At 38.4% G+C, this 23,053-nt stretch overlaps 1 protein-coding gene across 1 annotated transcript in view; it reads left to right on the top strand.

The window, feature by feature from the left end:
• Positions 1 to 5,356: 5,356 nt before the first annotated feature.
• Positions 5,357 to 23,053, top strand: part of LOC126826699 (uncharacterized) — a 40,690-nt gene continuing 22,993 nt past the window's right edge. The window contains exon 1 of the mRNA XM_050555712.2: positions 5,357 to 5,510. Within this exon, the coding sequence (XP_050411669.1) occupies positions 5,447 to 5,510 (64 nt within the window). The 5' untranslated portion in view covers positions 5,357 to 5,446. The remainder of the gene's footprint in view (positions 5,511 to 23,053) is intronic.

Raw genomic sequence — 23,053 nt, 5'->3', positions numbered from 1 at the left:
GTGTGCCGTGGCACACTGGCTGAGAATCACTGCCCTAAGAGGAAGTGAACGTAAAGCGTTAGAAACGAACGAACGAACCACTCCATGGGTATCGTCAGGCAGTGGTAATAACAATAAGTTATTACAGATGTTCTCGCTATAGTTTTTCTTTAACTTGAAGCCACATTATACAATATTACACTTCAAACGCGGAGTTGGATGGCCGAATGGTTAGCCCGTGCGCGCTGTATCATAAGGTCTGTCATTGAGTCAACTGGCGTGGTTGCGATTCCCCGGTTGTATGTGACAAGGAGTATGGCCGCCTGTCCAACCTCATGTGTTTTCTCCGGGTCCTCCGGTTTCCTCCCACTGCTAAAGACCCCTACGCGGAAGTGAATTATTGAAATAAGATTGAACCATATGTTAGTTCCGAAATGGCCCCGAATAAACTATATCGGGGCATCTATAATAACCTGTTTTCCTTATTTTAACTTCGTCGTCTTGGAAACCAACTGCAAAGCCCAACAAGATGATTAATCTAAAATCTATATAACATGGATTGGAACAGGTAATTTTTCCCTGTTATTTCACGAATGTGGTTATTTTTTTCTCCCCCTTTCCTGCATTTTTTGGTTAACTTTTTGGTCTAGAATTGGAGAAGAAGGATCGAATTTCAAATTTCATAGCAGTTTTGGGTAATACTGATGATATTACAGCGGAGGGATAGGCGGTGTAAAGGTTTGTCTGCAGAGCAATCATTGTGTCGGAAGTAAGATTTTGATTCTAGTCATCAGTATCAAATCCCCGTAGCAAAAGATGTAAACGTTCAACCCCCTAAAAAAAAATTATGATGAGAAGATTGGCAAATGAGGTCTCCTATGTGCCTATATAAAGATTGGAACCAACGGAATGTTGAGCAAAAAGCTACAGCCTGGGATGTTACAGCTATTTAACATTGAAGTTAATGGGCAAACAATTGCTAGTCTGAGACCGGATCGGTTGTAAAGGGAGATAACTGCGTAAATATTTCAAATTTTTCTGCAAATTATCGAATATTCGTTGCAATTATTATATTTATGTGCTGCTATTTGACGATATTAGGTTTGTATTTGAAACATTGGGTAGTATTTGGTAGTATTTGTTAAGCCTTGTTATGTAATTTTACTGATGAGCTGCTATTTGAAATGGAACAGCCAGAAATCGGTTATCGCATTTGAAGTACATTTTCCGCGATATAACGCACTATTTTTAAAAAAACAATCAAGCAATATGCCCATTTTGCATTATTATGTTGTAGTATTCGGTAGTATGTGGTTATATTTTGATGGTTTTTTGTAGTATTGGGTAAATCGTCTCATCCAATTAACAGTATGTTGGGGTTATCTCGGGCAGAAGGTTTAACCCCAAAAGTAGTATAGGTTAAGGGCTGAAAAACTCTAGATTGCTTGAAATCAAGGAACAAGAAAAGCTATAATTTTTGCATTAATGGTCAAGGCTATTTCATTTTATAGCCAGTTCAATATGACGAATCACATTTGGATATTGAGGTATGATTGTCTGAATATTTTATAGAGTGTCTGTTAAAGTCCACCAAAGTCGACACGACAACCGATTTACTGTCTTGACCCTTTCGCCAGCATAAATACACATTTCGCTAAAAATAATAAAATAATATGCCCTACTACGTGGACCTGTCCCTTTATTTAAACAGAAAATATATTAAGAGAAATGGGGTTTAACGTCCACTCGAACGAACTAGGTCGCTTTGGTACTAAAATATGAATCATTTTGTATACTGCTGTGTAAGAATTATAATACATTTGGAAATAGTATTAAATAAAAACACCTTAATTCTTTTTTTTCCGTTTTAGGTAATTATCGGCGTTACATCTGGGATTGCTTTGTTTATTATAACTGTAATCATTTGCTATTGCTGTTGTTGTAAAGAGAGCAGACATGCATGTGAGTAAATATTATATTTAAAACAGGTGTTACATTTTAAAACATGTAGTGCATGTATTTTTTTACCTCTTTCGGGAATATTGTGAATGTTTCAATCAGACCTTTTAAAATGGCGACATAAAATCTACAACCAGTGTAAATCACTGTGTATATACGCCGAGTGTCTTGTTTGATCTGAAGATACAATGAAAATGGTCCAACAGTTTGTGAACTTGCATTTTAAAAGCATTCAATTTTATTACAGGACCCATACCCCACCGAGAAGTGATATACAACCACATATATCAACAGTTTATGGTCACCCATTGAGCACATTTAAAAACTAGTACTACAGTTTTTGTTCCTAAGATATGACATATCTTGTTATTTGGGGTGGTAAACTACATATTAATCACCCCCCAAAATACCAATTTTATTTACCAACTATTTTCCAAACTTAGCCCAAAAGTATGATAATAAAGGGTGCTGACGACAAAAAAAGTCGAATTTTCTCAGTTATGCGCTGCATGGATCTGCATCAAATTTGGAATGAACAATGCTAATTGCAATTCCAAAAAGCCACGGAACAATTTTTGGCTATATGCTGTGGTTTGTCTGGTATCCATGGACACGCAAAAAAAAAACCCGATTAGTTTTCTTTGAAATTCTGTTAGTAAATGCTAAAAAGAGATATCGATTATCCCCTTCTTGGGTCGAAAGTGGAGGATATAAGCCACATTTCGACACAAAAAACGTTATTAAATATCACTCAAAGTATTTTAAAATCTTTGTCCATGTTCATTATTTAGCTTCAAACGAGACTTTGTGATTTCCAGTAAATTCTTTTAATACGTACGCAACAAGTTTTAAAATACAACATTTCGGATGTAAATATTTACTTCCGTGCACTACTCCGCCGCTCTCAAAATCATTTTATACATTCAAAATGTAAGTATTCGGACTGTTATGATTGTGTCTTCTGCGTTATTTTAAACATGCAACAAATGTGCAAAGTCTTAATAAGATTGGTGTTGAAAAGTGGGTGCGTATCTTAGGCTACTCACAGCCCTTAAAGATGTCTTCCCATGTACAAACTCACTCGACAAACCTCACCAGATTCCAGTACCCTACATCTAGCCTCGGCTGTATGACGGTAAGTCATACCAGTGTATGCACCGGTTTACTTGTTAGAAAAACTTGCCGCTTTTAAAAAGAAGTTATCGAAATTGCGTCGTTCGAAGCGGGTTTAGAATTATTTTCAGTGCAGAGTTGTCCTTGTTTGATGAAAGAAAAATAGAAGCTTCAAACTTTGAAATATTTGTATGATAAACATTCTTCAAGGCGTCTTCATGGGAATCGCCGTTGGTAATCCAGGAACTTGAAAGTAGTTCCAATGGCGGACTTCGTCATACAGCCGAGGCTAGATGTAGGGTACTGGAATCTGCTGAGGTTTGCCGAGTGGTAAAAAATGTGTGATTTGCTGATATATTTGGACTAAAAACATATTAAAACTAGTTTATCCATCAAAACCCCGCTCAGAACATTTTGATCTCGTGAATTAACTGAGAGAGAGAGAGAGAGAGAGAGAGAGAGAGAGAGAGAGAGAGAGAGACCAGTATCAGTTTGTATTTGTCGTACTGGCTGACCATTTTTCATCAGCATTTATTTCTAGTCTGCTTTGAATTCCAGCTGTCAAGGATCTTCCACGTGTACGCCCGTGTGTACACCTGTGAACATCGGGGTTTCGTCCGACTCGAACGACTTCGTACGCTTCTCTTGCCAACCTTGAAGGCGCTACCCCCGACAAGTGAACACCAGACTTGGAAGAACTCCGAAGGTACTTCTCTTCCCATCTTCCCAGTCTCACAACCGGATTCCAACCTGGGCCATTTTCGTCGCAAGTCCGCTTTCCTAACCTTTGTTTTAAACAGTATTTATTTCGAGAATATTATACAATATAAAGGCAGAAATAATAGGATACGAAAACAAGCCAAGTAGGCTTATATTCATTTGCTTTCTTCTGGTTTGGGTGTATACATATGATACAGACTGAAACTAATTACATTAGTTTAGTTATGGTACAAATAAGTAGATAAGTGATTTTGAATAAGTAAATAAATCAAATCAACTATAAGCCACCTGCCCGGGCCTTCGTGCCGTGGGGTCCCATCCACCCTCGTCTCTTCCGTTTGAATCCAGCAAAATGATTTTGGATATTGAAAAAATCCGGATAGCTTATGTGATGAAAACATTTTCATTTTGATATTTTGGCCTCTGATGGTCAGGGTTTTTGTTTTTCCTTTTGTTTGCTTGCTTAAAATGTCCTGTCAAAATCGTGCACATCAGATTATTATTACATGCCATATATAAATATCAATTGGTCAAGATGATTTCCTTTGAATTGCGCTTTAAATACGCTTTTATCTGTAATGTAAAGCAGTACTTCATGATCAGTGGTTTTGAGATTTTATTTTTTAACCGTTGTCGGTGCATGTAGGGTCTCCGTGGACTGTTTTCCGAAATTAAGTGACTTTGTCTCGTATACATTTTTACACGTAGCGAAGAGATCAGTATTCATTGGCTTCCCACATGCAGAGTTATGTTACATGAAAATCAGGCCTAACGCTGGACAGGAACATGGGGTCCAATCGGACCCGAAACTAATAACTTACACTAGAGATTTTGCTAACGTGTTTGCTGTCTGATACTATATTGCATATGCCAGAGTATTCTCTTTTTTGCCATCTGCATGTTACAAATACCAAAAATTAAATGATGAATTCCAAATATTCAAGCGTTAATTGCAATTTAACCTCTTTATCACATAGTAGGCATAGTAGCAATTTTGTGAGAATTGTTAAATCTTTTTCATATTCACTAAAATGTTTTGCATAACAATTTAGTTGTTTCTCAGATGTCAAATATGGATGCAAATAAAAACCACACTGTTGCCTTTCAATTCAAATATATCTGTACGTAAAAAGTTTAAATTTTAATATGGGATTGGATTATTTGCCACTTTGACTGTCAAATGTGTTGTAATTGTTCGGCTACTCATAAGGAGAAACTCTATTCCGAAATTCAGCGTTACTACCCCTGTTACCATACCCCTACTTTAAACTCTCTTTAACCCGGATTGATTTTAATACCTATCGACTTATCTCGTGCTTTGTTCTAAGTAGGTCAGGCCTTATATTTTGATAATAAGTTGACTTCTTGAATATGATTTATATAAAACTAATTTAATTTAGTTTCTTATTAAAAGTAGTAATATGTGACTGCCGAGTTTTATTCACACTTTAATCTGGCTTTTGCCAGAGTGAACAATTATATTTTCGTTTTCCCCCAATACGACACTCTTTATATAAATCTCAGTGAAGCATGTATTATTATTTAAATCGGATATACAATATAAAATAGTTGAATGAAAACCGAGCTATTACTATTTCAATATAGATTACTGGGTAACAGTTGGATAGCAATGACTCAAAGTAGAGAACAAATATAACATAAAACAGATTTTAAAATGGATAAGAACCTGTTTTTTATATTGATTTTTGTGTGTGGATATCATATTGTTTCTTCCAGTCGTATGTATTTATTTTTGAGATATTAATTTTATTTAAATTCCGTTGGTCAATATGAAAGGAATTTTAATGTATGGCTTCATTTTAATTTGCTGAAAATTTCAGTCGAATTGATCCACTCTGAACCGAGATTTTAGTGATTGAATTTTCGGCCTAGCCTCGATCATCATTACTAAAGTCGGTAGGGTAGAAAACATAGTCGCGATTATCCATTTCATGATTAAATTATGAATGGAAGTCGAACAGCAAATCGGAACCTAATCCAATAAACATCACAGGCTAGAGATGCCACCGAGAGTTGATTATGATCTGGATAAATTAATTTATATTTAATTAATAATTTAGATAACATTTCAGGCTTCATTTTTAAACAGAGAATATCTGATATCTTTAAACAGTCTTGTTATAGCAATATCTGCCAGTCTGCTAAAGGAATCTATTATCAACATGTTGTTTTAAGTTTTACTCTCCAACCCTATCTTTTAAAGCCTATAAAGCCAATATTATTAAAACACTTAACTCGTCTACGCTTAACAGCCCATAAATTATATATAGAAAGTGAATTTCACACTAGACCTAACGTTTTTAAATTCTTTCAGTTACTAAGTACCTGTAATATAAAAGACTTGTATAAACTAGGTAAATATTTGTCATATGCCGATAAGCGTCGATCAGAATTGTTAAAAAAAAATATAATGTAATTAAAAGGGATATAGAAAGCCTAAATGATTATAACTTAAATGATGTTTAGTATAATTAACTGCAATAACAAATTACTATTTTTGATGACATTATAGTAGATATATAATTTAAATTTCCACTCCCAACTTATATACTTTGTTATAATATTGTACATACTGTAGATTATGTAAATATTGTATTTATATGTTTACTGATGAGTTTTATACTCAAAGTTAATAAAGAACTGAACTGAACTGTAAGAAAGACCTGAAATAGGCATATTTAGCTCTTGCATAATGTGTGTTTAAGTTTCTTCTTCTATATTAGATTTAGTAGTACATATTATTAGTCTTATGTCAGTCTAACATCAGAGATTTGACCATTCTTCTAGATTAAATTTTATTTATATTAAACAAAGCAGGACATAAACAACCCAGAAAAATTAAATTAAGCAAATCCGAGGGAAGATATAAATATGCTGAAACGAAGTAAAATGCAAATAAAAATAATAGAAATAGGTGTACATTTTAGCAGATATTAAAAGTTGTATATTTAGTCGTACATAAAACTATTAATGAGTTTTCGATAAACTGAATAAAATCGATTCACAAACACTGGTTTGATAACATTTTAACATTCTTGGGGCTATTCATAAATAATGTCATTGCATAGAGATGAACACTATAGTATACATATTAAATATAGGTCACATAACTTATTGATTTGCTAATCTTTACGAATAACAATACAATAAAGGAACGTCGCCATTAGTATTAAATGTTCATAGATGATTATGGTTTGTCATATTCCCTCTCGTAATTCAAAAGAAAACCTGAGTCATGACATAAAATTGACGTCGTATCTTTTAGTCTATTGTGCAATTTTGAGGTCAATGTGCTCCTGTTGTTCTTTTTATTATGTGTTTCCATTTGGCTAGACGACACTATTTTCACTTACGATAGTTATTGACTGGCAAAAATAACGTCGTTTTTTTTTTTGACGTTCTTCAAAATGACCAAACCTTTAGACTTGGGTCAAAAATGAAATTTTTATTAGATTTATTAGATTTGATGATTTGTAATGAGGATTGATTTTGTCTTCATTGAAAATTTCGCATCTGTAGGTAAAGCCAATGCTGAGATGATATGGGGTCTAATGTCTTACTTTCTGTCCCAAATGGCTTAATATCGGCAACTTTGCTCGGCGAGCAGCGTTTTCTCCAAGTTTTGAAAGAATTTCAACTGTCACTAGTGCTGATACATGTACGCCAACATGTACGCCTCGGTTTTTCGTAACGTCCGAACGATTCTATCTGACAAGATGAATCCAGGATGGAAATCACAGACCCGCTCTTTATTTTCACCAAAATCAAAAACGTATTCCGAGATTACCATGAACAGAATTTTTCATTGGGAATCTATTTTTTTTTTTTTTGGGGGGGGGGGGCAAATTTGACATGAATAACATTCACCCAAGCCGGAACCCTAACAAAAGGCGTATATTGACAATTGACAATTGCGTCTGATTTGCCGCATTTGACTGATAGATAAGTATTTCTATCGTTTAAGTGTATTAAACGAAGTCCGAAAAACGAGGCACAGGATTATGGGGTATTGAGGAGAACTAATTATTGTCTAAAAACAAATTAACAATTTTTCTTTCGCTCATTGTTTAAAAATAGGGGGAATATGCTGGTGGGGAGTTCCCCTTCCTCAAATTTTCAACAAATCTCGACTTGAATAAATCGAAAGTAGGTGAACGATTTGTTGACATAAAATGTTCTCTTTAACAATGTGTTCACCTGCCCTAAAAAGGCTATTATGAGACACACCTTTCCTTTTATATTTAATTTTAAATTTAGAAATGTATTCACCACAAATACACACACAACAATACATTAATATATACACGTGTGTACATGAAATTTCTTTCTTTCCTTCGTTCGACCAAATTATTTAGAAATTTAGAAATTTATTCACCACAAAGACACACACAACAATACATTAAACATACATTATGCAGGATCTGATTATCGCAAGTTTTTATTTAGGCTTCAGATGTCATAGAAATTATAAATTAGATCTTTATTCACACAACAAGCACAAAATTAACTCTGGAGACCCACGGATGGCTGGGATTCGGCTTGGATTTAAACGAGATTTCATTGATTGATTAATACTCCCGGAAATTTTAGATCGAGGCTAAATGATAGAGTGTACAAAGCGAGGCCGCTGTTGAGCGAGGCCGCATGTCAGTCAATTTGATTGAAAGTTCGATATATAATACGGCCTTGATATTATGTTTAGTCGTGGTTAAAATGAGAGTTTGGATGTCGGTATTATACTCTCTTTGTCACTTGCGTTTACAGAAAAATTATGGAAATTGATAAACATCACAGCTAACATCACCCCATTGGATCACTGTTTCCTATTTGTCTGCTTCGGGAGTTACGTAGGCCGACCTGTTACAGTAGAAGAGTACACGCAGGCTAACAAGAAGTCGGCTATAATTATGCCTCATTGATTTGGTCCATTCCTTTCAAACTTTCGCTTCTGATCTATATATTAAAAGTCTTATTTTTAATTTGTAGTAAAAAACAAATGTGATACGAATTGAATTGCAACCCCGTCTCAAACCGAATATGCTAACGGCACCACAGCCATTGAAAACGTTACTTGATAATCGAGATTATGTAGGTGGAGTTAACGCCTGTCAATCAAACGATCGGCCATTCTCGGAGACGGTGAAGAGTGGGTTGACTCCTATTTTTAGTCAAAAATTACAATGGTGATAACTTTGTTCAGAATAAAGTAATTTGACTGAAATTTTCAATATATTCTTCTTTCATCATCTATTTTTGAACAGTTATAGCAATATTGGCCAACTCTCTATTAAAATCTCCCATAATGTATCTTTAATAAATACACGTGTGTACATGAAATTTCTTTCTTTCCTTTGTTCGACCAATCCTTTTAGTGTAATTAAATATGTTCGCATTTTACTTCTCGACATCCTCAATATATACGTATTTTTATTGATTGTAAAGAAGAAAGGGGATTGAAGAAAACAGATAGAGGTGTCAGTCGCAACGTATTGACGTCTCACGGCGTTCACGAACGCCTGTCCTACATAATACTCCTCACAGTGTTTGGTTTGATTATACCTAATCCCACTTAACACTGCTGTGAAGGGAACAAATTTCTGTTCCAAATTATGACTGGTCAATAGTCCGATTAACAACCAACAGCTAACTGCGTAACAATATTATTACTCTTTAATTGGACCAAATATTAACACAAGATGGACCAAATTTGTTTACATAACGTTATGCCATGACTCACGATTTTATTATGCCCAATTAACCAGTGCATAGCAGAATATTGCAGAAAAACTAATTGCGTGACAAACGAAGCTATCAAAACGAATACAATGTAAACAATACTGTTTGACGATGAACAATACTTTCACCGTTTTTAATACCTTAAATCACTGTCCAAAGTTTTAGAAAAGACCCCAGATTAAACGAAGGGCTGTCATGTTGCTGTACTTGGGATAGATTTGATTGAATGGGAAGAATAGACACACTCCGTCAAAAGCTCAAGTATCAGAAGCCAATCCAGCAATGGCCATAGAGGGATTTCTCTGGCCATTGCTTCAGGAATATGTCCTACATGGACTGTTGAGGAATAACTTACCACTCAGGATTCAAGCAATGATGGTTGTGTAGCTAGTGCTAGTGGATGATTCCCTCTGGCACGTCAGACATTTACTACACTTACAAAAAATTAAAGATGTACATATATAAGACAACCCCGGTGCGGTAATCCCCTGTCAGTGGTACGGATGGGAGGGGGCTGGAAGGACAATGCCCAGTCGTTCGGATGGAAGGGAAAACAATAGATTCAACAAACTGAAACGGGCTGAGCAACAGGTAAGGGACTACATGGGCGTAGGGGGGGGGGGGCGTCGGAGCCTATTTTCCCGAAAACTTTCTTTGTCTCCCGAATGAATCAATCATTAACTAAAACGAATTTCCCAAAAGGCTGTGATGGTTGTTTATTTTTAATTAATTAGACAACTATACAATTATATTTCCATGATATATGGTCGCATTCTCCATTCTCTGATGTTTGTGCCCGAAAAACTGAAATATACTAAACAGCACAAAAAAACCCAAAAAAAACCCCGTCAGTACGATTTCAAAATCAGAGAGGCACTTCAGTCAAATCATTCTAGAAAACGACTTACTAAATGGGTCAAAGCCATTTTTTGCGAACAATATGTTGACACATTAGTGATTAATTCATCACAATTCCAAGACATTACGAGAAGGTTTAGAGTCTGTACACAGTCTTTACATCAGTATCTGGTGTGTCAACAGCAGGTGTCAATAACAGCAGCGCAGCGTCTGCACATGGAGTGGACCAGACGATTGATGAATACCATTGACACCTGGAACCAAACTCTCAGAAAAGCCTGGCACAATCTATCGGCTGTTTTGGTGTCGGTACGACGTTATTAAGTCTCCCCTGAATTTCATCCCAAAGATGTTCAATCGGGTTTAAGTCCAGACTAAGAGCTGGCCAGTGCATAACGTTGACATCGTTCTGCTGTAGAAAATCCCCAGTAACTCTGGCGGTGTGGGCACGTCGTTGTCATGCTGGAAAACGTTGTTGTGATGACGTGCGACATGTGGTATGACGTGGGGTCTGAGAGCTTGATCGATGTAGCGCACTGCTGTGATGCCGCCTCCTCTCTCTGGACTAACATTTTGGAACACCACAGGACCCACTCTCTGGTTCAGGCCGATTCCACGCCAAACCATTATGCTTGGACCTCCCCGTGAGTCTCGTTCCATGACACATTGGTCAGAATAACGCTGGCCACGTCGACGCCATATTCTGGTCCTGCCATCTGCAGTTGATACGCAATACCCACTCTCATCTGTGAAAAGAACAGTTCTCCATTGCCTGTGTCGTCTGGTGTTGTTGGGCAAATTGTAGACGTTTACGTCGATGGCGAGGGGTGAGGATTGGTCCACTGTAAGATGTTCTCTCGGGTGAGACGTCGGCGCACTGTATCGGTACTGATGGGTCTTCCGTGCGTTCCCACTGTCTGACGTGCTGTCTCAGATGTCTGTGTGAAGGGATTCTGCACGTGCTGTCTCACAAAATGGCGGTCTTGTCACCTTCTGGTAACCCTTGGTCTACCAGTTCGGGGGCGATCATCCGTGGTGTTTGTGGCCCGAAAGCGTTGCTGGGGCCTGTAGATGGTCTGAACATTGACCTGGAAGTGATTGGCAACGGCTTGGTCAATGTGACCAGCATCGAGTCTTCCGAGCGCCTGGTTTTTCTGAGCTGTCGTGAGTCCTGGCATGTTGCAGACGTTGCAGTGTGAATGATTCAACAAGGGTCCGGTTCCTAGAAAATTCTTAAAAGTAAGCACAAAGTTATGCTTCACTTTATATAGTACCGTCTCTAGAAAATTCTGTATTAGTCAAGTATAGTCTAAGCACATTGTGACTGGTAAATTGAGACTACGATGCTCTCTCTAACGTATGCGAATTACGTCATAAATTGGTCGGTTGCAAAGCCCTGTATCACTGATCTATATATAGATCAGTGCCCTGTATAGGGAAAGTTACGACAACTCTTTTACAGGCGCCATTTTGGATCCCAACTATGACGCCATAAAATCTATGACGTCATGACGTCATATAGCTTTACCAAAACGTTTTATGTTTTTTCTTGGTATAACGTTTTACGGGCTACAATTTATCCTAAATAAATTGCTAAAGAAACCAAGGCAGTTTGGCTCAATGATAAATATGTCAGACAAAATCATACTCAAAATCGGCCAAGGCAAAATGACATGATTAACAGAATTCAATTCAGGAATTATCGGAGAGAGATATGTCGTAATCAGTGTCTTTCAGTGGTGGGAGGATAAATAATTTCTTTTTAAATTCCTCAAATACAGATTGGTTATGCAAGCGAAATGTGTCGAAAAATCGAATTTGACAAACATCAATTAAAAAAATGTATTTGTCATTTGGTGGTGGGCATTTCTTTCAATATGACTGCCAAATTTGGTAATATAATACCATTTAAAAAAAAAAATAAAAATGAAAAAAAAAACAACATTAATTTGGTAATAAAGGGGCAGCGATAATCTCAAAAATTTAATTTTGAGAAATCTTGATGGTAGAAATTCAAAATGGCCAGCAAAATGAAATCCAAAGTGGTGGAATTTTAATCAATCGTCATTTCTTTCCGTTGGGTATGACTTGTAATATGTGGTATATTAATCCCGAAATGACATAGTTGCTCTTAAATGAATATATTGTTAACGCGCTTTAAACATCTAGATGCAATAGACTTGGTGTAGAAAATTCTAGGTACATATACATTGAAATGTTGGCAATAAAGATCCAATCATAGTTTTTAGTTACACACTGTTACCACCCATAGATGTTTTAATGACAATAAATCATATACTTTATTCAGCTCGACGCAATACATAAAATGAATAGATGCAGTTCGTTTAAAGGAGCTAAATCGCTAATATTTTGGACCTAGAAATTGGCACAAATGAATCGCAACACATATAATAATGTAATATGAATTTATATAAACAGTTTTACATTCAATCGTGTCCGTTTTACTGTGAATTGTCATCAATTATGTTCGCAGAAATACGCCAGAGGTCTCAACGGCAAGTCAGTTTCTAGCGTCTGGTTATTCCAGTCAACACCAATATTATTTAATGCGCATGCTCTCCAAATAAGAATATGATATCACCGTTTGACATGACTTGTGGAATATGTCTAGCCTCATTCTTAGAGCACCTTGTTACAAATGGCGCTGAAACGCATTATGGTACACGATTTGTGTACCAATTGTAAAACGTTTATTTTGTCTTAAATATTGGATATCAGAAGCCCACCTTTTCCTGCTAAGATCACAACACCAATGCTGATTTAAATTGCCAAAAAATTCGTGTTTTCAATGTCGAAGATTTTGGATGATATTGAGTTACGGACTTAGCTACTTTAACTTAAATGTAGATATTATATATCTGTCTTGCATATATAGGACCTTTCGGTTGAATCATATAGAAGTATCTTATTTCATAGTTTTACATATTTGTCGACATTAAGGTGTACTTGTTCTATTGTTCCATTTAGCCTATGCATTTTCTTGTTTCACTTGACTAAACAAAACATTTTCTAGGAATGTAGGCTTTTATATATTGAACAAAAAGCTGATTAATGTTGAGATGTGTGGAACATGCTCGAGGCGATTTGTAACAAATCTCAGACACGATATATATTTGATACATGATTAGTTCATTGGAAATGGGGCGATAATACCCAAAAGAGTCGGACAAACACTAAACCAACTGCGTCTCCTTCACTGGGCCCCTTCAATGCCTGTCTACCTGTGGAATAACATGTACATTATTTGTATTTGTTAAATTTGTGCGTTTATATATTAGATTAAAGTTTATTATTTACACATGGGCGGGGAGTGATAACGTCTTACCCCAAACAAATTGCAAAAGAAACCAGAAAGTTTCGGAGAGCGATATCTCGTATCACATGTCACTGATAAAATATGCCCGAAACACATGTCACGCTAGACACCTTTTATTTAAATTACACCGATTTTACACTGATACAATAAATGAACGATGACCGAAAACTGACACACAATCCGGAATGGCTCCAGACCAAAAAATCATGGAATTTCAGGCATTTATCTTGCCGGTTAGAAGGCAAAAAGGTTTTATCTCCCAAATTACTATTTAAATTTTCATTTTTCACTTTATCCGTCTGCACAAAAAATCTGATGTTTAAAAGCGTATGCAAGTTAAATATATTTAATAGCGCTTTTATCTATAGTGTATCTTTTATTTCACTTTCTTATGAATTAGACTATATTCTTATAACAATAATGTGCGTTTTAGCCGTTTTTGTATAATATTAATAGTAATAATAATAATAATATAATAATAATAATAGTTTGTTCAGCTATACTTTTCGTTCAAAAAAATGTATGTTTAATCTCTTTTTCACGGAATTCTTTGACATATCTATCTACATCCCTGTCGGGGGTTGCCAACTTCGACACAACAGTATGATAGGACATAAAATAGTGAGTAGGCCTAGGTACAAACTTGGGACTCAAGATGGCGTCTTTGTACAGTTGACGTCATAGTTTCATGACGTCAAATGAAATTTCTGGGTTCAGTGTTGTCGCAACTTTATACGGCTTTGGTCGGCTGCATAGAGTTATAAATAGATCAATGACATTAACTTCCCGGCAAATGGTCGATTTAGATGCATTTGACATGTCCCCCATACACATATAAAATGTGCCGTACACTAAAAAGACGCAAGCACATGCAAACGTAAGAACGCCTGATCTTAAAGTAGTCCGTGTTTGTAAATAAATAAAATGGTTTCAGGGCAGAAGCGAAATTTTCTATAGTAGGCCTAATAGCATTCTTCTCAAGAATATTGTAACAGTTTGGCCTGCGCTGTTTAGAAGTAACACCATATTCACCATTTTTATACGATTTATTCAATACAAGCATGAGATAAATACACGACCATTATTTACATTAATCAGGTAACCTTAGTGTTGGTTATAAGAAGGGTCTTGTGGGGGGTGGGAGATAGCCATAACGTCATTTATTCTAATGTCCAGTGTCATGCCTGACAATGTTCAGCCTGACAATTGACGCTGTAAGTCCTGACAAGTTCGCCCTGACAACCTGACAACCCGCCATGCCTGACGGATTGCTTAGGCTCAACTACGTTATGATCATACAAAAACGTCAAGGGGAGACGGTTCTACCAGGATGGTCGGTAGCGCCGTCATAATTCCTTTTGTCAAGCCAGCTTTAAGAGGTCCTTACCCTAGGCTGCCGTAGAGCTATCTGCCGACATCGACGACATGACGTCCTTTTATAGGCTGCAGGCAGAGCTATTGACCAACCACAGGCTCGCATTCTACCTGACAAGGACTACGTTTTCCTGACAAGTTAACGTTTTACAATAATATGAAAATTAATAAAGATGTTCATAATTAATCATTGCATTACATGTAAGTAACCTATTCTGAATCTAAAATCAAAGTAATGTACAATTAGACCAGCGCAAATACATTAATGAAGAAACACCTAGCCCATGAATCGTGCGTAAGTCTTAGCTTACAGCGACGAGGTCCTAAAGAATTGGAACTACCTAAGAACAGCAAGTAGGCCTACTTCAAAATACTTAATGGATCTAATATAATAATGAGATGAACAAAGTAAGAAACAAAAGTAACAAGCATTGTAAGGTCATGAATTTATTATAATACACCATTAAATTAACGTGAGAATGATCATGTTACTATCACTAACTATCCCTAGCAACCATATTACTACGCCCGTCTCGTCTGACTCGAATGCACACAGCATCCCACGCTAACAATACATTCATATGTGGATATTATTTGAATTGCTATCGTCCCCTTATATCCGGTCGCATAGTAATACATCATGACATGCCTTACAAATCCGGCTCTAAGTACCGATGTTCTATAATCTAAGATACGACTTGCTGTCGTCAACGTAAGTAGGCTACATTAGGCAAAACAAAATTGTAAACAATGAGAGCGTACGGCTCGTTCTATTTATATTAACAATTAAACCTTTCAACAATGGCAAAGGCAACACTAATATCGTAATAATACCAACGATAAATACTTAACAAATGCAATAATAAAACAATGTGAAGATGTAACTATTGATTCTTAACATATGGTACACGGCATTACCAGTGATCAGTGATAATGAAATAATAACAATAATTAAATCTACCCCCCCCCCTTATATATAACACTCTCCCCACCTTAAATATACACAATTCTCCTGAATTACGTACCAATTAATAAACATCGAATCTCGCGATACGACTAACACAACGTCCAAAAAATGTTATTTTAACGTCATACTGATAAATGGGTATTATTTGAAATTATTCCACGATGTAATAAATGTTTAATATCACTAGCACAAACGTAAGCATGCTTTTATTCTTCTTATCTATACCAGGTAGCTGCACGTTAGAATAATCAGTTCGAAACACAATTTAATTAAACAGTTCTTTCTATAATCGAAGCAACGATGAATGTCCACTGATAGCAAATCCCGACGTAGAACGCGGTGAGCGCAAAAACACTTATCAGTTCTGTAGATTTCTTGTTAAAATATACCATAATTCTTCTGTGAAACGCGCACAATGTTTGGGTTTTTTTTTTTTACACAAGTTCTATAATTTCGCAAGGAAGCGACAACGGATTTGTTGTTGATTCAACTGGTCCGATATCCAATCAGTATCATTCTCCCTATGAATAGCTGCTGCTTCCATCATTTTTATGAATGTGACATCTTGATGTTGGGTAACGTTTCCATTTACAATCTTCTTAATCAACTCTTCGTTGCAATGGCGCATCTGGCATACTTGTTTTGAACTGCTGGTTAATGGTGGTCTAGCGGAGCCAGGTAATGACAGCATTTGGTACTTGGCGATGAGGTAGGCACGGTCCCAATTTTGTGTTTGGGCTCGTTGGCTGTTAAGCTGGAAGGCCATCGTTTCAAGTGCAAACAGCTTTTGATCGGGACTAAACTGCTCCCATCCTTGAGGTGGCCAGAATAATGGCTGTTGCGAAGCTTCTGAGTTTCGTTGGAATCTGGTAACACCTCTCCAGTCTCTTTTAGCAGGTGGTAGGATGGGCATGATACCTCTCTTGAATAACGTCAAGACTCCTTCCTTATCACTGTTTACCTTTCGTGGGTTATACTCAGATACATTGAGTGACAACGCCGGTGAAAGACTACCTGCTGGCGTGTCAAAAACAGCATCGATGTTAGTTACTAGGTTATTGGCGCTAGAAGAGGCATCAGGAATCAGATCACGTTCTACAATGGGTAATTCTTGTAAATCTTGTCGGTTGTTGTTGTTTATATCCATCACAGTGTTCTCACCCGGGAGTTCATGATGACCTAAATCTGTGGTGTCTGCGGAAAGATTTGCTGGATCGTCCGCCTCATCTGCATGTGCTGTGCTGGGGATAGAATCTGTTTCTGCAACTGGAGTACTGGAAACAGGCATCGCCAATGCCCTACTAATGTGCATGAGGAATTCAACCGGAATACCCAGCGTGCCAGATATCTGTGATTCAAGTTTCGGATCCGGTCTTGCCATAGTTGTCATGATTTCTGGAGGTGATGTTATATTCTCCCCCGCAGCAGGTACTCTTCTGAACAAACTGGTCATGGCCTTGGTGGATAGGTTTGGCGAAATGGAGCACTTGTACCACACTGAGCGTTCTTCGTTAAGTAGGAAGGCCTCAAAACCAACGGGTTTCATGACAATGCTGTGTATGGACAGCGACGTCTCCTCTATTGATGGGTTCTCGGGATCATAGTGAACTTTCTTTGGAGGCGGGGTCCCTTCGTAATCAGGGACAAAACTGCTCTCACAGGGTATGGTAGGTGCTCTGTCTCGTTTGTTCGAAGCTGAATCCCATCCTCTTTCGAAATCTTTCAACTTGGTGCTATTCCCTCTGACGAAGTCAAACCATCCTCGCACCATTTCTCATCTGACGACCTTGCTGTATTAGAGACAATCCGTAAATAGTCGGCGGGGTTTATGGACAGCCAGAATCCGTTGCTCTCGGAAAAGAACTCTTTGGAGAGTGTGGTGAAAACCTTTGGATGGTCCCTTTGGTAATGGTCTCTCAATTCGGGAACTGACCTCCGAAACAATCTTTCTCTCGGACAAGATGGGCATACCACTCTTAACGCCCCGTGCTCTCTGTTGGCCATGTGGTTCTTCCTCTCCCGGTTCGTCTTAAAGACCATCGTGCACTTCCAACAATTGAATTTTAACATGGTACTCATTCTGTAACAAATAATTACATAAAGCTTCCGTAGGAGAGTAGTTTAACAAAAATAAACAGGCAATCAGTCAGTCGTCAAGGATAACTGTCACGGAAGGAACCAACACTAAGATGACATAACTTGTAAATAGTGATTTTGACAACACCAGGAACTCAATAGATGTTCAGCCCAAGACCTCGTAACCATCGGGTAAATTAAAGTTGCTACCATCAGCAAAATTAAAGTTGCTACCATCAGCTAAATTAAAGTTGCTACCGTCAGCTAAATTAAAATTCCACTGTTCTTCAACAGCTACGGTTGGTTTCCTCTGGGTGATCAAGCCAGTTACTCCCAAAATCCCGTGGTACCACATTCACGCCTCCCATGGGCCTTCCGCCCTAAATAATAAAATATAAATTGGTTACTCAAAGAAAGGTTAAGAGGGTTGATACCATAAGTTCACTGTTCACTACATTTCGTTCCTCTTTATCGCATCTCGTGAATCGCTGTATCCAGTTTGGTATATTCCTTCCATGATACAAAGCCAGTTTGTCTATGTGATATACTTTCGGCGACTGCGTTCTACTTCTCTTAACCTTATAAATGACGTCGTTTATTCGTTTTGTGACCAAGAAAGGACCCTTCCAAGGTGATGTAAGCTTCGAACAGACTCCAACTTTTCGAATCGGTTCGTAAATCCACACCGGTTGACCAATAGCTAGATGTCTTCTCTGGGCACGAATGTCATAATGCTTCTTCTGGTATTCCGAGCCCCGTTTTAAGCATCTTCTCGCTACGTCGTGACTCACAGAAAGCTTCTTTTTGAGAGCTTCGATATAATCTTCACTATTTCTCAACACAGGATCGTTCTCTTCGGGTACATTTACAACAGCTTGGAGTGGCATCGTGATTTCTCTCCCCAGTGTCATCATGTTCGGAGTTTGAGATGTAGTGGCGTGTACTGATGACCTATAAGCCATCATTACTTGTGGAAGAAACTCGTCCCATCTGCGTTGGTCACTCTCACTATACATGGTCAGCATCGCAGACAGTGTTCTGTGAAATCGTTCGATATTTCCATTGGATTGTGGCCTTAGTGCTGTTGTTCTGGTTTTGTCAATTTGCAAAAGCGAACACATCTGTTGGAATACTTTTGATTCGAAATTAGTGCCACGGTCTGAATGGAGTTGCAGTGGTGTACCAAACCGACACACAAAGTTGTCTACGAATGCCCTCGTTACTGTTATGGCTTCCTGGTTCGGTAGTGGTACGGCCTCGGTCCATTTGGTAAAGCAATCACACATCGTCAAAACATACCGGTTTCCGCTTGATGTTTTAGGCAGTGGTCCGAATATATCGATCTCAACCCGTTCAAACGGTTCTCCAACCAAGTAACTTCGAAGAGGAGCGCGTTTTCCAGTAGGTTTAACTTTCCTCGAGGCACATTTGTCGCAGGACCTGCAATAATTCTTCACAGATTCATTCATACCCGGCCAGTAAAATCCCATCTTTATCCTCTCAAGCGTCTTCTGGGTCCCAAGATGACCTGATGACGGTATGTCGTGCGAATATCGAAGAACCAATTGTTGTTTCGTTGTGGGAACCACTAATTGCAGCCCCCCCTCTATTTTCTGACTCCCGATTCCGATAAAGTAATCCTCCCTTCAGCACCAAACTTTCCCACTGGGCCCATAAGGTTTTCAGATGCTTGGTGGCGCTCGATATCTCTTCCCAGGTTGGACGATCTTCACCAGCTTCTAAAGCCGTCATTATTCGACAAATATCGGGGTCCGCAATCTGCTGTATCCGTAGCTCTTCAAGACTCCACCCAGTCAATAACTCACTATGGTCTTTGAATTCTTTTTCCTGTTGGCGGGTTACTGCTCTCACTTTTCTGTTATTTTCGTCTGATGTGTAATCTGTTTGTGGCTCACATGTGAGATCACTATCTCGTAGTTCTTGTTCTGTATCATCGTTGTCAACATTGAGATCTTCTTGCCTTTTACAAGATTTACACGGGTTTCTACTAAGAGCATCAGCATTCTGATGTAGATGTCCTGCTCTGTGGGTAACCACTAGGTTGTAGGTCTGTATTTGTTCTAACCACCGCGCAACCTGACCAGTAGGCGACTTCAAATTCTTCATCCAGCTTACTGCGGCATTGTCAGTACGAAGAAGTACATTATGCCCATATAGATACGAGTGAAAGTTTTTCAGCGCTGTAACTACTGCTAAGAGTTCTTTCCTCGTTACGCAGTACGATAACTCGTGCTTGTTTAAAGATTTACTCATATAGGCGATCACCTGCTCCTTCCCGTTATTAAGTTGTGATAGGACAGCACCAACAGTAAAACTGCTCGCATCGGTGTCTAAGATGAATTCCAAGCCTGGTACTGGATAAGATAAGATTGGTGAAGATATAAGAGCCTGTCGTAGGCTTTCTAAAGAACGATGACATTCGGGCGTCCATTCGAACCTAGAATTCTTGTCGGTTAATTTATGAAGAGGTCGTGCTATTGTGGCAAACCCGTTTACAAATCGTCTGTAATATGAAGCTAGTCCCAAGAAGCTCTTTACTTGTTTCGAGGTTTTAGGAACATTCCAATTTTTAATTGCTGAAATTTTGTCAGGATCAGTCTTTATCCCATCCTTGGACACAACATGCCCTAAGAATTTAACACTTTTCTGGAATAAAGTACACTTGCTTGGTTTTAACTTTAGGTTTGCATCTTGTAATCGCTTGAACACGTGTTCAAGTCTCAAAAGTGTCTGTTCAAATGATTTCCCCGGAACAATAATGGTATCCGTGTATAACAGACATTCCTCCCACTGCAGACCACGTAAAATATCTTCCATGAACCGTTCAAATGTGGAGGGGGGAGAATTGGTCAACCCAAAGGGCATAACTCGGAACTGGTAGAGGCCTTGACTTGTTGAGAATGCAGTCTTTTCCTTATCGGATGGATCCATTCCTATCTGCCAAAATCCAGAGTTCATTTCAAGACAACAAAACCATTCCATACCAAAAAGTGAATCAAGACATTCGTCTATACGGGGCAGCGGATAGGCATCTTTTGTTGTTACATCATTTAACAACCTGTAGTCAACACAGAAACGGTGGGTATTATCTTTGTTTGTTACCAAAACAACATTCGAACTCCATGGACTGTTTGAGGGTTCGATAACACCTCGATCTAGCATCTTCTTAACCTCTCCAGCTTCTACTTCTCTCTTTCCAATTGGTAACCTTCGAGTTGATTGTCGAATGGGGGCAGCGACTCCAGTATTAATTCGATGTAGTACTCTGTCCGTCCTTCCGAGATCGGCAGACGATTTCGAAAACACATCCCCATACTTTGCTAACAGGAAAGCTAATCTTTTCTGTTCATCTAATCCCAGATGATCTTTACTCCGATTATATAGATCTTCTAAATGCGTTGGAATTTTCGGATTTTCTTCTGTTCCTGATTCTGCTGTAACACTTCTGCATAACCCTGGATGTTCGCCCTCTTCTAAGTATATAGATTCACATTTGCCCAATCTCGCATTTGGATAGACAGTCACCGGCACGTCTTGGAAATTTGTAATTTTAATGGTTCTGGTTTCTGCCTTCATATCGAGGATACCAGTCGTAACGACAAGACTTGATCCTGGTAGTGTTTCGACTAGTCCCAGTTCACTGGTAATTCCACAAGTAGGCGTCCTTACATCAATCAGCATACTGCTCTTTGCTGGAATATGTGTTGTCTGAGTGGCGTAAACTGTGCATACCATTTCTGCTTCTCCACCAATCCAACATGGCACGTGACCCTTCTTCGTTTCCATTCTCATTTTATCGTAGTCCAATTTGTTGACATGCTCCAAGAGAAAATCTTGACCAAGAATGGCTGGTGCGAGAATATCGCAAACGAGAACTGGTTGCGAGTAAGTCCCTTCACCTAAAGAAATACTCATCTCAACAATGCCAAAGGGCGTAAATTTTTACCGTTAACGTCTTTCAGGGTCAATTCTGAGTTTCTTAAAGAAGGAACTAGTTCTTGTTTTATTTTCAAAAAATACTCGTAGGACATAATCGTATTAGTGGATCCGCTGTCAATTAAAAAGTGTGTGGGAACATCATTGATTCTTCCAGCTGCATAAAATCCATTATCAAATTTACAGCTTGTCTCACCACATGTGCCTAGCCTGTCATAGTTTTTGGATGATGTTTGGTCAGTTACAGGCCTTGTGTCCCCGGTCACCTCTCGGCCTACTGAGATGGCGGTTTGGAGTTTCCCTGATTCTGATTCCTAGGATACTTTGCTTCCCTGTTCTGCCTTTGTCTTTCCGGGCAATGTCGTGCATAGTGTCCTGTCCTATTACATTCGTAACAACGCACACTCGTTCGTCTGTCGTCACCGTTCCGTTTCTCAATTCTTTCTAGTCTATCAATAACATCCTTCAGAACCTTATCTATCCCATCCGTCTTCCTCGTTTCCTCATGACCATAGCCTGATTGTATGTTCACCATTCTAACTGATCGTTTCTTCTCCATTCCGTCACTTAGCATGGTTTCGTATCTCTCAATGACGTCTACCGCCTGTGCAACAGTTCGGCAATCGCGATCTAAACATCTACACTTCATCTCCAATCCTATAATTTTGTAAAGCTGGTTCAAAGCAAGTGCCTCCTGTGCTTTTGCATCAAATTCAGGGTAAGCTCGCTGTGCCATCTGACGCAGGTCGTCTCCCAGCTCAGCGATCGATTCGTCTGTCTTTCGTCTCCTGCCTTCTAGTTTAGTCATCCACCTACCATGTTGTCGAGTACTTCCAAATCGGTGACTTAACTCCTTAACCAACGAAGCATACGTTCTCTTCTCACGCGATGATAAGTTAAGATAGAACCCTCTCGCGGATCCCCTCAAGCTTGCAGCTAAAGTTAACATTCTACAT

Source organism: Patella vulgata, chromosome 7 (assembly GCF_932274485.2).
Source record: "Patella vulgata chromosome 7, xgPatVulg1.2, whole genome shotgun sequence".
Classification (NCBI taxonomy): Eukaryota; Metazoa; Mollusca; class Gastropoda; family Patellidae; genus Patella; species Patella vulgata.
The sequence above is the reverse complement of the archived record's forward strand: the minus strand, read 5'-3'. Positions and strand labels throughout refer to the sequence as shown.